Below are 15,319 nucleotides of genomic sequence, written 5' to 3' on the forward strand. Positions count from 1 at the left end.
GTGTAGTATGGACTATCCAGAAAAGACAAGACCATCGGAGATAAGAGCTCTTGGACTCAGACTGGACTCTAGTCCGGCGAGCATGGCCAATGGTGCATGGATATTCTGGTGATGTGAGCTGCGATAGGTGAAGGCTGAGGAAGAAAGAGGGAAGTCACCTGCTATCTATCTGCTGCTTACTCCACACTCAGACTGAGATAGATACACAGATACACACCCACTGACTACAGCTAGCTTCTTGCTTAGTCCAACAATCAGTGATCTTCTATCCAATGCACTACATCAATACAGCGCCATCTTTTTCATTCGTCTAGCTGTCGCCTGGCTTTCTCCAAGAAGGAGAGATTCCGCTCTTTAGGTATGTGGACGCGGTACTGGTGAAGTCACCCGCCGGCCGTCAACCTTGTCCTTCCTTTGTTTGACACTCGACACTGGTCCAGGCCCCTCACAGGTAGTCCCCTACATTTGCGGGGACTGGTGATGTCCTAATCCATTCGCCAACATTGGATCGGCAAGTCCTCGTGGAGAGATCACTCAGAGTTGGTTAAGTGGCTTGACTCCCTACGCAACATGCATCCAATGCCATAGAGTCCTATCATGGCGGAATATTTCCGGGCTGGCTTATCGGCAAGTACATCGATGCATCTAGTGCTTGTGTAACAGTTTATAGGCGTCTGACATTAGGTTTGGGGACAGTCGATATCTATCTTTCGTGGGTCCTGGTGAAGCCCAGATATCACATACCTGTGGTGGCATTGGTGGGTTGTCAAGAAGAGAGTTCTCCGATAACCTTGATTATCTCCGTCACAGAATGTCCTTGATCCTGCAGCGAGTACTTATATCTCGACGTCGCCACATGGATGTGTCTGATCCGCAATCCAGCTGGAGTTTTCGTGTTGACCAAAGCAATTCTCTCCACAAGATACAGGGTATCTATAGGTCATATGCACACAACTTAGGAAGTACTCTACCTTCTTGATACCGTTCCCGCCATATAATGGCACCTCAGGTGGACACAGATGCAATCCCTGGCACGTTCACTTTAGTGGACTTGGATCATGTTGTGGCCACTCGTCATGCTGAAGGAGACCGGGATATCGTCCTTGTGCCTGCACCTTCTGATGATCCGGATGATCCTCTAAATTGGGCACCACGACGAAAACTACTATCCACGATTTGTGTCAGTGTGTAAGTCTACCGAAGCCAGAATTCAAAGTGCATCGGCTCATACATTTCTTATCAGATACACTCTCTTCGCAGGTATCTCGGCCTCGGTTGTTTATTCAGTGCTTGTTCCTCTTTCTAAGGAGACTGGCGTTGCGATCAACACTCTCAATCAAGGCACAGGTTTCTTATTCCTCCTTGCAGGCTGGGGCCTGCTGTTCTGGCAGCCTTTCGCATTGCAATATGGGAAGCGGTTGACGTATATTTTATCACTGACCGGGATCTTGGTGAGTCGTACACATGCTGTGACGCAAAACTCTCCATGAATCCGTACAAGGCTTTTGACTAACCATTTGGGGGCAATGAACAGTGTACCTTAGTATGGGGGTATGCCTCAGGATAATCCATACTAGATCTCAGATCGTCCGTATCTAACATGCTTTTTCTTTGCTATTTAGTCCCTACGTCCGTTCAAACGGGGAATGGATTGGTCGCAGCATCGTTTCCGGCTTTTTCCTCGCTCCTATCGAAGCTCTTCCAGAAGTGACAGTTACGGATGTGGTGAGTGGCCCTTATTGCTGAGTTCGTTATTGCCTCGGCCGTTGACGACCTATAGTATTTCACGCATCAACGAGGGAGCTATATGGGGCTGTATGCCTTCTTCTTAGCTGGTAGCAACTACTTTGCGCCGGTAATTTGCGGATTCATCGCCCAGTACCAGGGTTGGGAATGGGTTTTCTACTGGCCAGCCATATTCTGCGCGATTGCCATTGTGTTTCTCTTTTTCTTCATGGAGGAGACAAACTATACGCGGGTGTATAACGAAACAACTAGTGCCAACGATTCCATGGAGTCATCAAAGACGACATCCGAGAATGAAGATCAGGAGAAGCGGCTGCCTTCCATTACACAGCCTTCAGAGGCCGAGTGTGGAGTGGTGTACAACAAGAAGACCTACATTCAGAAGTTGGCTATTATTGGGCCGCGCCAGACCCGGAATAACATGTTCAGACGGTTCTATCAGACGCTATATTATCTCAGTTGGCCGGTGATATTCTATGCGGGGTACGTCATTCCGGTCTTCATTGCTTTCTCAGGCTGATTCGAGTAGATTCTCCTACGGCTCATATCTGATTTGGTTTAACGTGCTGAACGCCACGGCGTCTCTCGTCCTGGCATCGCCACCGTATAATTTCAGGTAGGCCTGTGTAGGCCGTGACCAGTAAGGAACGAGCTAATACCATGCCAGCTCATCAATGGTTGGACTAAGCTATATCGCATGCTGCTTGGGGGTCATTGCCGGGTGAGTTGCCCAGTATGAACAGTTGACCATTCCTAGATCCAGTTCTAATGAGTATGCGTTAGATCTCTTTTCACAGGTAGATTCAGTGACTGGCTAACTATAAAGCTGGCACGACGCAACGGTGGCGTGATGGAGGCTGAGCAGCGCCTTTGGCCATCTCTAGCATGTCTGATACTCGTCCCCGGGTCCTTGCTGCTCTGGGGCATTGGTGCTGCCCATGGGATTCATTGGTTCGGACTATTGGTTGGGATGTGTCTTCTTGCGCTCACCAGTGCCTGTGGAGTCACGCTCAGCGTGAATTATCTCGTTGACAGCTATAGGGAGCTGAGTGGCGATGCGATGGCTAGCGTGATGCTGGTGCGCAATACCATGTCATTCGCCATTGGTTATGGGTAGGTTTGAGTTCTTGACTGCCATCTGATGTGACGATGCTGACGGGGTATTGGTTCGCATGTAGGATTACACCCTGGGTACAAAACATGGGGTACCAAAATTGCTTCATATCCGCCGCGTTTGTTGGACTTGCTATCTCCGCCGTGTTTCTCGCGATGGTCAAATGGGGGAAGATGTTTCGAACTCGCAGCCGGGAGAAGTATTGGAGCATTGTGCGAGAGAACCAGGAGAGGGGCATGGGGCACTGATTTCCCCGTTCATTGCCCGAATATGCGTTGTGGAGATACCGGCTATATGTGAGATGAGAACCGGGGGACCATGAAATTCATATCATTGAGTGTCTAGCGCGTTTCCAAGCAAATAAAAGGGGGGGGGATCTATATACAAGTTTTAGTGAAAGAAAAGAGACAGCAACCAATCACTCCTCTGCCAGCCGGATATTTCCCTCTGCATCATAGACAATCTCCCGCATCTTCACACTGCGCAGGTGGTCCACACCGTTGGAGAGCGAGCAGTCATGGTAGAAGAGATACCACTTGCCCTGAAACTCGGCAATGGAGTGGTGTGTGGTCCAGCCGAGGACAGGCTCAAGGATTCGTCCACGGTAAGTGAAAGGGCCGAAGGGGCTGTCGCCCGTTGCATAGACGAGATAGTGGGTGTCGCCCGTCGACCACGAGAAGTAGTACTTGCCGTTATACTTGTGCATCCAGGCGGCCTCGAAGAAGCGGCGCTCATGGTCATCGGCGGCGAGCGGCTTGCCCTCTGGATCGACGATCAGCAGCTCCTTGATCTCCGAGTCGAACTCGAGCATGTCGTCCGTCAGACGGGCGACGCGCGGCGCCAGCGCCAGCACGCCCTCGCCCGCGGGCTCCTGCGGGCCCGTCTTCGACGCATCAAACTTCCACTCGCCGGCGTCGGACTTGGACCAGCACTGCAGCTGGCCGCCCCAGATGCCGCCGAAGTATAGGTACGCCTGGCCGTCGTCGTCGACGAAGGTGGCCGGGTCGATGCTGTAGCTGCCGCGGATGGGGTTAGGCTGGGCGGTGAAGGGGCCCTCGGGCTTGTCGCCGACAGCAACGCCGATGCGAAAGATACCCTCCTGGTCGCGCGCGGGGAAGTACAGGTAGTACTTGCCGTTCTTTGTGGCGGCGTCGGGGGCCCAGAGCTGCTTGGAGACCCAGGGGACGTCGGAGTCCTTGAGCACGACGCCGTGGTCGGTCACGGGCCCGCCGACTGTCTCCATGGAGAAGACGTGGTAGTCGTTCATGTCATACTGGTCGCCATTGTCGTTGAACTTGATGTCTGTCTCGCGGTCGTGGGACGGGTAGATGTATAGCTTGTTGTTGAAGACGTGGGCAGAGGGGTCCGCGGTGTAGATGTGCTTGACGAGGGGTTCGCTGGCCATGGTGGATGGATATGCCTTGGTAGCGCGTATGAGGGATAACAAGGAGGATTTTGTTTTCTTGAGTATCCTTTTCCAAATGATCTGTCGTTGTTTTCCGGTGGTCTCTTATAGCAGACAGCCAGACCACTCTCCCTGCGCACCTCGGTTTTATCCGACTCAGGCTAAAACATCAACCCCCAAGGAATTACCCCACCATTCCATCAGCCTAAACGGAGTCTCAGATGGATTGGAGATTGGATTCAGGTGGGGGTACTCCATAGAAAATGCTCTGTAGCATGATATCGTCTGGCTGCGCGGGAATATGCGAGGAGATGACATGATGATCTGGATGTGGGCTGTTTCAGAAGGCCGACACTCAAACAGACAACAAAAGGCTGAAGTTCAATACGTAGTAGGGATTAACTAATAGCAGGCGATAAAATACTAAGACCAACCAAGGAACAAAAGACCCGGCACGCTAATCAGCATCATCTATCGACAAAAGGAAAAATCGAGAGTTTGGCAGGGGACAGAGTAAGTACTACTGACCTCTCAACATCCCCCAGCTTTCCACCGTAGAATGGCGTCCGGATCGTCCTGCTGCGCCCGTAAGAGACTCTGCTCCCATTCCCGCTGCATCCATTCCAGTAGCTCCTCGCCTGTCTTCTCAGTTTCTTGAATCGAAATGGATAGCGACCCTCGGCGCTCAGTCACGGTAGGAGACTCGCAACCCCGAAGCCCGATGAAGTGACCGAATCGCCGCCGTTTCGTTTGTAGATCGACCATGTCCTCGTCCTCGGTACCTATCCATGCGCGAATCATCACCGGATAGCTGATCGTTGCTGGCAGCGGAGGCCATACCTGGTGGAAATGACGGGCGAGGTCGTCTAGCTGCTGTGAGGTTAACAGGTGGTATGCGAGGAGGGTCTTGGGGAAATCAGGGTGCTGCAAGCCGGTGGTGCTGGAGACGAGAGGGCAGAGCGGTGTCTGCAGATGGCGCAGGACGGAGTGGAAGGATGGATGGGTGTTACTGGAGTGCCAGTCCATCTGCGACTGTCCTGGTGGCCGGTTTGCTGTCGTGGGAGTCAATGGTGAGAATGCGCACGAGATCTGGGGGGATTGAGGTGATGTAAGATCAATCACAATACGGGGCAGGGAAGGATTGTTGCTGTCCATCTTGAGATCGCTTTTGATGGTAGGGAAGATCGAACAGATTCAATGTATCTTGGAGAGGCAGAAGGGGGATTGTAATAGATGGGTTTGCGAGCGGCGAGAATGTACGATTTGGAAGGCAGATTACTATGTTATATAGGATGCGGGCCATGCATTCTGAGACAATAGACAGAGTCCGATAAAGGCATCATGAAGATGCGCGCTTGTGACAAGAATAGTACTTCTTTGTTCCTCCAGAAAGCCATCAGGGTGACCATCGCCAACCCAGCCTTTATCCTCGAGGAGAGAGTTCATCATTTCGAATCTGACAAAGGCGATAGACCAGACAATAAAATCAATAAACATTGTAATCAACCATTCCAATCCAAGCTAACGACAAAGGGAAGATGAAACCATATTGATTCGATGTTCAGGGCTAGTTAAAGGCTATATCAACAGGTCATTGTCTAGTGCCCGTCCCCACGGGGCTCACCAGGCAATCAGAAACACTTGGAGATGCAGAATCCAACCTATGAAAGAGATAGACCAGCTACGCGCTTCTCCAATGGCGTTTTCATATTTGCCGTAAATGCTTCACCATTCTGGTCACTGACTGGAGGCAGCCCAACATACTTGTTGATCCAGCTGAGAACAGTCTGGTGCCACACGAGCGAGTTCTCCGGGTTCAACACCCAGTGGTTCTCGTCTGGGAAGGTCAGAAAAGCGCTGTCGACTCCTCTCATCTGCAGCACATTGAATGCTGCGAGGCCCTCGGCTATCGTCAAACGGTAATCGAGCTCGTTGTGAATGATCAGATGCGGGGTCTGCCAATGCTCAGTGAAGCGAGATGGATCCCACTTGGCCCAGTTTTCCGGGACCTTCCAGATGGGGCCCTCAAGATCATGAAGGGGGAAGTATTGCTCCTCGCTGGCAAGCTGAGAAGTCATGCTGAATACGCCATCGTGCGTTACAAGGGCTTTGAACCGGCGACCGAGCGGATGCCCTTGAATCCAGTTCATCATGTAACCGCCATACGATGCCCCAAGTGCAACGGCCTTCGTCGTATCGACGTAATCCAGATTCTCCTCAATATAGTTGAAACCATTTTCAATGTCAACATAAGGTAAGCCTCCCCAAGACCCACGGATTGCATCCGTAAACGGTTGTCCGTAACCAGTGCTGCCCCTGGGGTTAGGTGTAATGACGACGTAACCCTGCTCAGCAAATACCGCGGGATTCCAGCGAGTACTCCACTGATCATTCCAAGCTCCCTGCGGCCCTCCATGAATCAGATAAGCAAGCGGGTACTTGTTGCCAGGCTTGAAGTTGGATGGTTTGACCACCCAGGCATGAACGGGATGATCCTCAGCGCCCCGGAACCAGATCTCATCCACCTGTGTCGAAGAAAGCCCAAAGGCGGCACCTCCTCGACCGATGGAGGAAACAACCCTCACGTTTGAAGGTTCCTCGGTGTCGATAATAGTCCACAAGCTATTGTCTACTAGGTTGTTGCTAGAGAGTAACAACTTGGACGGGCTTGCCGCCAAAGGAAAAACGTCAGTGACGTAGCCCGAGTGTGTGAGCTTCTTAAGCACGTCAGGCGTGCTATGGCGCACATCGTTGAGAGGAAGTTGGTACAAAACGCCACGGCCCTGCTCCTCAACCTGAACAAATAATGACTGATCATCCTTCGCAAAGGTCAGGCCCGACGGGCTGAGATTCCATTTACCTTCACCATCTGACGAGGCAAAGATCTCAATCATCTCACCACTCCACGGGTTAGGGACGTACAAAATCCTGTTCTTGTCCGATTCGTAGCCGTCCTCGCGCATCGTGAGGAGGGCAATTGAGCTACCATCGGATGAGAGAACAGGCGACGACATCGCCCCCTCGAGCCCCTTGAGCGTGCATGCCTTCGCTTCTAGGACCCCCACGCCGGTCCATGAAAACATCGGGCAGTAGTAACACGAGCAAGAAGTGTGTGTTGCGGGGTTCACATTAGGGTCTTTCGCCACGAACACAATTGCAGACGGACTAATATCAAAGTCGCCCGATCCCCCAAAGGGAGGGATAGGCGATTCAACTCCAGTCAACCCACACACTGAAATCAGGTTCGTCAGCCCAGAAACGGAATATCTTCCCGCCTGCCGGGAAGCAGGGGCGAGCGGCGTGCGCTGCAGCAAGCCATACCAGATGGCGTTCTTCTGGTGCTCGATCCACGAGTCCCAGTGCCGTACAAAAAGGGATGTGTACAGTTTGCCGGAACTGAGAGGCTTCTTGGCGTCATGTGGGTTGTACAGAGACCCATCGGGGTTGGCCTTTCCAGTCACAGCAAATCCGATCTTGCCCGGTTCAACCACGGTCACTTTGAGGTCCGAGACGGGACCAGGGACCGTACCCGCCGTGTACGTCTTATCCACCTCCCGTGCGTCTGCGATAATGAAGCTGGTGTTGCCATTCGCTTTGCTCTTCAGCCACACCAGTTGGTCGCTGTTGTCCAACCACTGGGGACTGCTGGCACCTGGGTCATTCGTGATCAATGCCGATCGACCACTGGCAATGTCTAGCACGCGGATTTCATTGGTCTTGGAATGGGAGTCAAAGGAGTAGGTGGTTTGTATGTAAACGGCGAGGGTCCCTGCAGAGTTGGGGATGGGCCCAGAGCGGCGGGGAGCTCCCAGTAGGACCCTGAGTGAATTAGCACATGAACTGAAGAACAAATAGCAGCCTGCTGCCAGAAATTGTAGCAAACTTACTCCGGAGTGAATTTCATTGATCGAATGGTCATGTCCGGTCAACAACGATAAGAGCAAGCGTGATAAGGTCGACGCCAAGAGCTCGAGAACGGTGGAATTGATGGGATAGTTGGTCCTCGAATGTCGGATCAACTCAAAAATATATACTGACAATGATATGTCTAAGATGAATGAAAGAGATTGACAAGATGAACTGATGAAGATCTTGGGAAGAACTGTAGAATGACGATGATGGAGATGATGGAAGGAGAGGAGGTTGGAGAATGGTGGAGATGGATGCCTGTTATCAACTTATCGCAGCCCAGCTTCCATTATTGGCTTATTCCTAGTCACTATCACTCCATCCATCTCTCTCTTCTACACTTCTACTACGGCCCTGGGCTGTTCGAATAAATTTCATCAACTGACATGTTGTACATTGAACAAAAAGCTGAAATTCTTAATGATTAGTAGATACACTGCAGAAACATCTAATTTCCAGAGATTTTGATAGACCCTCTACTCCTCTTCCTCCTCGCTCTCATCCTCCTCCATTCCTTCAGCTGCCGTCACGCTGAACGTGGGAGCTTGGTCCACACCCACGTAGCTGTCGCTCATGAGGTACAGCGTCAGCTCATGCTCACCAGGTGTGGGCACGATGTACTCCAGGCGCAGTTCCAATTTGCGACCAATAGTAACCCGCTTGATGGCGAGCAAGCTCTTAGTCTTCTCGTCTCCCACCACCAGCCACCAGTTCTCCATCTTCTTGTTGGGGTAGAACGGCGCGTGCACGGTAGCGTCGGGCTCCTCATCCTCCTCGACTTCTCTTTCAATCTTAATCTTGAGGTAGGCAGGCTCGCCAGACGTGACATTCTCCGGGTCCTCCGCCTCGAACTCAAGATCAAGGTTGGGGTACTTCTCGTTCGTAAACGCCGCGGCCTGTGCCAGCTGAGTGTTGTTAAGACCAAGTCGCTTCACCAAAGTAGGGTAGTCCTTGTTCTCGGAAGGATCCATTGCTTCCATGAATTCGAAGATGTCGTTGATGTTGTATTCGTTGGCGACCTTGATCGCTTCAGGGCCAAAGTGAGGAATCTGCTTCAGAGGGCTGTCCCGATCCCACATGGCTTGAACAACCATTTGCGACATTTCCATGGCATTCATTGCGTTCAAGTGACCCTCGGAGGAAAGGACATCGACGCAAGCACTGAGAAGGTTGAGAACCTTGCTGACAATGACTTCTTGATCCTTTGCCAGATCAATAGGCAACTGCATACGAGAAAAGTGAGCCTGCAGCAGAACGAAAGCCTTGAAGTGCGGTGAGTCGTAAGCAGGCTGAGACATCTTGACCGGCACGCGGTCGTACACCCGGCGGAGAATGTGGTCTTCGTGTCGCCGCATTTGGATTGATTCGAACTCCGTAGCCGAGGTGATGATCTCCAGGATACCCTTGAGCTTTGTGCGGGCAGTGAGCGAGAGGAGGAAGGTTTGCATGGTGATGAAGGAAATGTTGTAGTAAGCACCAATCATGGCCGCATTGAGAGGCGAAACGCTGTCGTCTTCCTCATCCAGATCGATGATCTTGGCTTCCGCCAGCTCCTTCAATGTGTGTTCGACCAACTCAGACAAGAAAGTGCTAAGGCCTTCGTGGCTGACGTCGCTCAGGCCGTAGAAGCTGGGGTTGGCAAGCAGGCGGCGGTAGAAGTACGTGTAAGTCATCCAGTCCACAGCATCTTGAGTCGAGGTAATCGTTCTTGTGCTGATCTCGGTAACAAACGCGTCGTGGAGATACAGTTGCAGATGGCTTTCAACGGGCAGAGCTTCGTTGAGGAACTTCTTGTAATACTCACGCTTAACAGCCGGCACCATGAGAACACCTCGGCCGATCTTATCCTCCTGGGGACGAGATGCCTTGCCAAACATTTGCAGGATCTCGCTAATAGGATAATCGATATACCGATGTTCTCGACCATCGAAGAACTGCGTACCCATAACAATCACGAGATGCGCGGTGAGATTCAACTCCCAGCAAACATCACGTGAAGCAAGAAGAACTTGAATCGCGCCAATAGTAAACAGATGGGAGACGATGCGCTTGTCGGTCGCGCTTAAGGCTTCGTGATAATAGCCAATACCGTGAGTAAGGGACTCGGCCAGCGTGCGTTCCTGGACGCGACTGAGGAGCGGTTCGAGTTCGCTCACGTCGGCGTGGAGGAATCGGTCCTCGTTGTCGTCAGCAGCACAGGCGGCCAAAAGATCCATAGCCGTCGCTCTGGTCTGCTTGCGACTAGGCACGAAGACGAGAGCAGGCTTATCGGGAGCCAATTGGAGAATCGAGTGGTAGGCCGGCTTAGCCATGGCCAGCATGAGTGAGGGGAAATGAGGGATGGTGAAGGATTGAAGATGGAGCTCCAAAGGCACAGGACGAGCATGAGGACTGAAGTTGTAGATCGTGTGTTTACTAGCACCAACCCATTCACCAATGTCGCGGGCATTGGCAAGAGGCACACTTAATCCAATGATGCGCATACCATTCTCAAGCTGGAGGGCAATCGAATGCATGCGGGACACTACAGCCTCGTACACATATCCACCAAAACCTCCAAGCATGTGCAATTCATCTGCGATGAACAGCTGAACGGTTTGCACATTCTTACGTCTCTGCCATTGCCGAGACAGAACATCCCACTGAGTAGGAGTGGCGAGGACCAAATCAGCCTGCTCCAGCAACTTCAGGTCGGCAGTAGTCTCTCCTGTCAGCTTAACAATGGCCTTGCCACCACCAAGGTGGCCCAATCTCTTTTCCCAATCTGCATGACGTTGATCAATCAACTCCTGGAAGGGGGCAACGTAAACAGCCCTGCCCCTTTCGCCGCTGGACCAATGCCGAAGCAATGCAAGCTCGGCGCAAACCGTCTTGCCACTGCCAGTGGGAGCGCCAAGAAATAAATTATCGTCTGTATCGAAGAGAGACTTGAAAGTTTGAGTTTGGATCTTGTTAAAGAACTGCCAGTCGGGGTACAGCTTCTGGTATTCTTCGCGCTTGAGAGCCTTGACTGGTGCCCGCTGCATATCCAACAGAGGAGTGTGGGGAGGGAACCGCTCGGGGAGAATGAGTTTCTGGAAAGACACTGCGATTTTGGTCTCCGAATGCATCCATCGATCAGAAACGAGGGAGATGAAATAGTTGGGTGGCATGGGCTCAGTTATGGGCACTGTAAATTCAACCAAATGCTCATTCATCTCGGCTTGGGCGTAATCTTTCCGAAGGACGAATTGATCATGGAAGAGGATCTCTTCTCCATCGCAATCCTCAACCAGGATCCAGAAGTCCTGTGCTGTCCCATGCAGCGCTTCGTCCCAGACAAAGTTGGGAGTAATGGTGAGCTCGACTCGGAGCAATGACCGAGTTACCGGCTGGACTTGCGCCTGGACTTCCAAACGCGGGAACTTGGACACGAGATCACACACAACTCTTCCAGCCTTTGGCATACCAAGAAGCTCACCCATGCGTGGGGGATCGAGATCGAAATAGCTAGACCAAGGTACGTCAATCCTCTCCGCTTTCTGGAGAATATCTCTGGGGCAGTTGGGGAACTGGCGAAGTGGCGTCATGGTTGGCCACATTCGTCGCTCAGCCATCTTGCAAAGGTCAAGAGCAGTCTTGGACACGGAAGACCAGCCTTTCTTCAGCGAGATCTCAAAGAGGGCCCGAAGAATACGACCAGCAGACTGAGTAACATAAGCCATATCCGCCATCAGAGCAAGACCTTCCAGCTTCAGTCTGGATATGTAAGCCTGCAATAGGACGTTAATCTTCGAATGAGGCTCGTCAATGCTCTCCTTGACAGGAACAGGCACACGCCCGAGCAGCTTAGCCAATTCGAGCTTTTCATCTTGCCGAACAGGGATGTACTTGAACTCATCGCTAAGAGCGAAGATTCGGAAGAGTTCGATGGTGGTAATGGATGGCTGAATGTGCTGGGCGTACGTCAACATGGAGTTGTGGCCAATGTAGTAATGGGATGCGATTCGCCCCAGTTCAGTAGACTGCAGACGTCCAGTCTTCTTCTCATATTTGACAAGCCCCGCCCTTTCCAATATAACAGCTGCCGAGTGGACGAGATCGACCCGCTTTTGTTCCAATGCATCATCGTTCTCGTAGTCAGCACCCACGCTGTAGAGCCCAGGCGAGCGAAGCATACGGACGAAAAGGTAGGTGTAGCCCAACCATTCGACTCCTTCATCACGATTGCGGACATTTCCAAGAACAATCTCGGCATTCATGTTATCAGCAAGTTTGCTCACAAGCTGACTTTCGATGGGCAATTGCTGATTCATGAGGGAAAGATAGTATTGAATCTCAGTTTGGGATGTGATGATAATACCCTCACCAAAGGTATCATACTGAGGTCGACCAGCTCTACCCAGCATCTGAAGAACGTCTTGAGGGCTAAGTTCAACCCAGCTACCCTTCTCTGGGGAGTACACTTGAGTTCCCTTGATAATGACTGTGTGCGCAGGAAGATTGACACCCCAAGCAAGAGTTGCTGTACATACAAGGACTTGAATGCTGCCATCGGCGAAAAGCGCTTGTACGGAGTCACGATCTGCAAGACTCAGGCCGGCATGATGAATACCCAAACCATAGGGCAAGAGATCTTTGAGTGATGCGTCGTCGACCGACTCGGCTTCTTCCGCTAGAATCGCCCTGCTGGCAGCATCGCTACGCAGAATTTGACCAATGGTCTCCATCTCAAGCGCCTTATCCCTGATGTATTTAGCAGTCTTCGCCGTTTCCTTTCGGGAATGAACGAAGATGAGCATCTGGTTGCGTTTCTGTCCAACCTGCTCCATGACCTTATTATAACAGATATCATTCATCGTCTTCAGCTGCTTGATAGCCTTCTTATCTGTGACACCGATGAATTCCTGTTTCAAGGGACATGGACGGTAAGAACCGTCGAAGTGAAACAAGCCCTTGTTGGGATCAACTCGTAAGAAGCTTGCTACATCGCGGTAGTTCGGTAGGGTTGCACTGAGACCGACAATACGGACGGGCTCGCCGGTCTGCTCCACCTTGCGAATCGTCCGGCTGACAATGCTTTCAATCACAGGCCCTCGCTCATCGTGAAGGAGATGGATCTCATCAATGATCACAAGGCGCACAAGTTTAGTGTAGCTTGTCTCAGATGCCTTTCTCGTAATGACATCGAACTTTTCAGGAGTGGTGACAATAACTTGAGTCTCAGCAATCTGTTGCTTTGTAAGCTGACGATCACCAGTCAACTCAGCCACCCGGATACCGTAGGGTTCGAGCCTTTTACCAAGGTTTCCGACTTGCTCCTGTACGAGAGCCTTCAGGGGTGAGATATAGACGATCTTAAAGTCGTCGAGCATAATCTCTCCTGTAGCTTCATTGCGATTCTTGCCAATCTCACGAAGAATGGTGAGCATGGCTACGTTTGTCTTTCCAGACCCTGTGGGAGCGCACACAAGCATATTTCCATCATCATGGAAGGCAGAGGGATAACATTTAGTCTGCACACGATTCAGCTCCTTTGAGCTACCGAAGCCAATGCGAGCCCACTCTGGCAATTCAGTGGTGGGGATATTCTTCTCGCCGGGGTCCCTTCTCGGCTTAGGCGGCGGTACATGAATTTCTTCATAACCCTTGAACGTGCGTTTCGTGGAACCTTGGGGTAACTTGACATTTGGATTGGTCATAAGATGATTTCCCTGATGGAAGACGAGATTCTCCAGATTGATCAGCCTCTTGGGCTGAAGGCCCCCGACTAAGCCACCCTCGGCAGGCTTCTGTTCGGGAGCGGGGGCACTAGGTACGTCGACATCCATCAGATCAAGCTTGATCTTCTTCTCTGGGCGGCCAGCCGCTTCATCACGGACAGCCTTGCCCCGGATCTCATCCAGAATAACCCGGTGGCCAGCCTCAACCATTTCACTTTCAACGAGGTGGCGAGCGTCTGCGTCCTCGGCGACCCTGCGCCAACGCGTCACCCAAACAATCTTATCACGGTTTGTGACAAATTTGGCCACAAGATCAGGATGCTCGTAATCGAACAGGTCCATCAGATCGTTCTCCACGTCTCGCAGAGGCTTCTCTGTGCCGTCTTCAGCTTTGCCACCAAGAATTTCCAGTGCTTGTGTAGCCTTCTCCTGCTGAATATGAGCGTCAGCGTACGCAGAACCGATTTGCCGTTGTAGCCAATAGGCGTCGATTTGTCGTGCTGAGACAACCAGGCTCTTGTTCTGTCGTTTGTCGCCTTGTTCCAGACCTCCGTCGATGACCATCTCCTCTCCGTCTTTAAAACTGTCGATATCCGCCTTCTCGGCCGTTCCAGCTTCGATATCGGGGTCTTCCTGTACGTCGGGTTCTTCGTCATCTGTCAATTCGTCTTCATCTCGTACTTCGGTAACAGTGCCCATCCGTTCATCATCCTCGTCTTCGTCGTCGAAGACTACGGCGACACCCTGTCGCTCGTCGAGCTCTGCGTCTTCCTGGCCGTCTAATCCGCCCTCCATCTCTTCATCCTCGTCCTGTGCATCGTAATCCGTAATCTTCTTGCCCAGATTAACAAGTTCATTGAATTCCTTGGGGTTCATGGAGCTGCCAAGTAAATCGTCGATCTCCTTCTTCTTATCGAAATCCTTCATATCTTCATCCTTCAACAACTCCAGTACAGCATCGGCGGCACTGCGAACAACTTCATGAGGAACGTCGCCCAGATGATTCGCGGTCATTGTAAGGATGAGATCGTATGTAGCTCGGGTTGCAGGTGTACGAGGGCGATATTTCAACCCTTCTATGAGTGCATCTGCGGCAGAAAGAACGCCTTGGCCGCGTAGTTGTTGTTGGCCACGACGCTTCCTCTGTTCACGGGCTAGCACATCCTCGCCCTCTCGAATCGCACCCCGTTCGATATCTGTCGGTGCAACGGTCGTCTTCTTCGTCTTTGGCGCATCATCGCGCGCCATCCTTGAGCCCATCTCCCGGATGCTAATGCGCCCAGCGAGGGATTCCGGGTCGCCGGTCGCTTCATCGTTGGTGCGAGAAATGAAACGACGGTCCGCCTGGAGAACCAGGTTGGACATCGCCGAGTACTTGTACTGAGAGATATTTTGGTCCGCCATCTTGAAGATAAACTCAAGAACAAACACAGATTCGACGAA

The 15,319-nt window shown here is 51.8% G+C and overlaps 5 protein-coding genes across 5 annotated transcripts; 1 reads left to right on the top strand and 4 right to left on the bottom strand.

Annotated features, from left to right (window-relative positions):
• Positions 1 to 997: 997 nt before the first annotated feature.
• Positions 998 to 3,108, top strand: ACLA_058090 (putative MFS transporter; the record flags this gene model as incomplete). The annotated part of the gene is made up of 8 exons (XM_001276577.1): positions 998 to 1,188; positions 1,244 to 1,423; positions 1,623 to 1,725; positions 1,781 to 2,229; positions 2,276 to 2,362; positions 2,414 to 2,467; positions 2,530 to 2,859; positions 2,925 to 3,108. The coding sequence occupies 8 exons, from the start codon at positions 998 to 1,000 to the stop codon at positions 3,106 to 3,108; spliced, it is 1,578 nt and encodes a 525-aa protein (XP_001276578.1).
• Positions 3,109 to 3,278: 170 nt separating this feature from the next.
• ACLA_058100 (glycoside hydrolase family 43 protein) lies at positions 3,279 to 4,265 on the bottom strand (the record flags this gene model as incomplete). Its single annotated transcript, XM_001276578.1, has 1 exon — positions 3,279 to 4,265. The coding sequence occupies one exon, from the start codon at positions 4,263 to 4,265 to the stop codon at positions 3,279 to 3,281; it is 987 nt and encodes a 328-aa protein (XP_001276579.1).
• Positions 4,266 to 4,796: 531 nt separating this feature from the next.
• Positions 4,797 to 5,420, bottom strand: ACLA_058110 (uncharacterized protein; the record flags this gene model as incomplete). The annotated part of the gene is made up of 1 exon (XM_001276579.1): positions 4,797 to 5,420. One exon carries the CDS (start codon positions 5,418 to 5,420, stop codon positions 4,797 to 4,799), a length of 624 nt encoding a protein of 207 aa, XP_001276580.1.
• Positions 5,421 to 5,926: 506 nt separating this feature from the next.
• ACLA_058120 (oligopeptidase family protein) lies at positions 5,927 to 8,184 on the bottom strand (the record flags this gene model as incomplete). The annotated part of the gene is made up of 2 exons (XM_001276580.1): positions 5,927 to 8,084; positions 8,153 to 8,184. 2 exons carry the CDS (start codon positions 8,182 to 8,184, stop codon positions 5,927 to 5,929), a joined length of 2,190 nt encoding a protein of 729 aa, XP_001276581.1.
• A 466-nt stretch (positions 8,185 to 8,650) lies between these two features.
• On the bottom strand, positions 8,651 to 15,280 carry ACLA_058130 (ATP-dependent RNA helicase BRR2; the record flags this gene model as incomplete). The annotated part of the gene is made up of 1 exon (XM_001276581.1): positions 8,651 to 15,280. One exon carries the CDS (start codon positions 15,278 to 15,280, stop codon positions 8,651 to 8,653), a length of 6,630 nt encoding a protein of 2,209 aa, XP_001276582.1.
• Positions 15,281 to 15,319: the final 39 nt, after the last annotated feature.

This window comes from Aspergillus clavatus, genomic scaffold (assembly GCF_000002715.2).
Source record: "Aspergillus clavatus NRRL 1 1099423829736 genomic scaffold, whole genome shotgun sequence".
NCBI lineage: Eukaryota > Fungi > Ascomycota > Eurotiomycetes > Eurotiales > Aspergillaceae > Aspergillus > Aspergillus clavatus.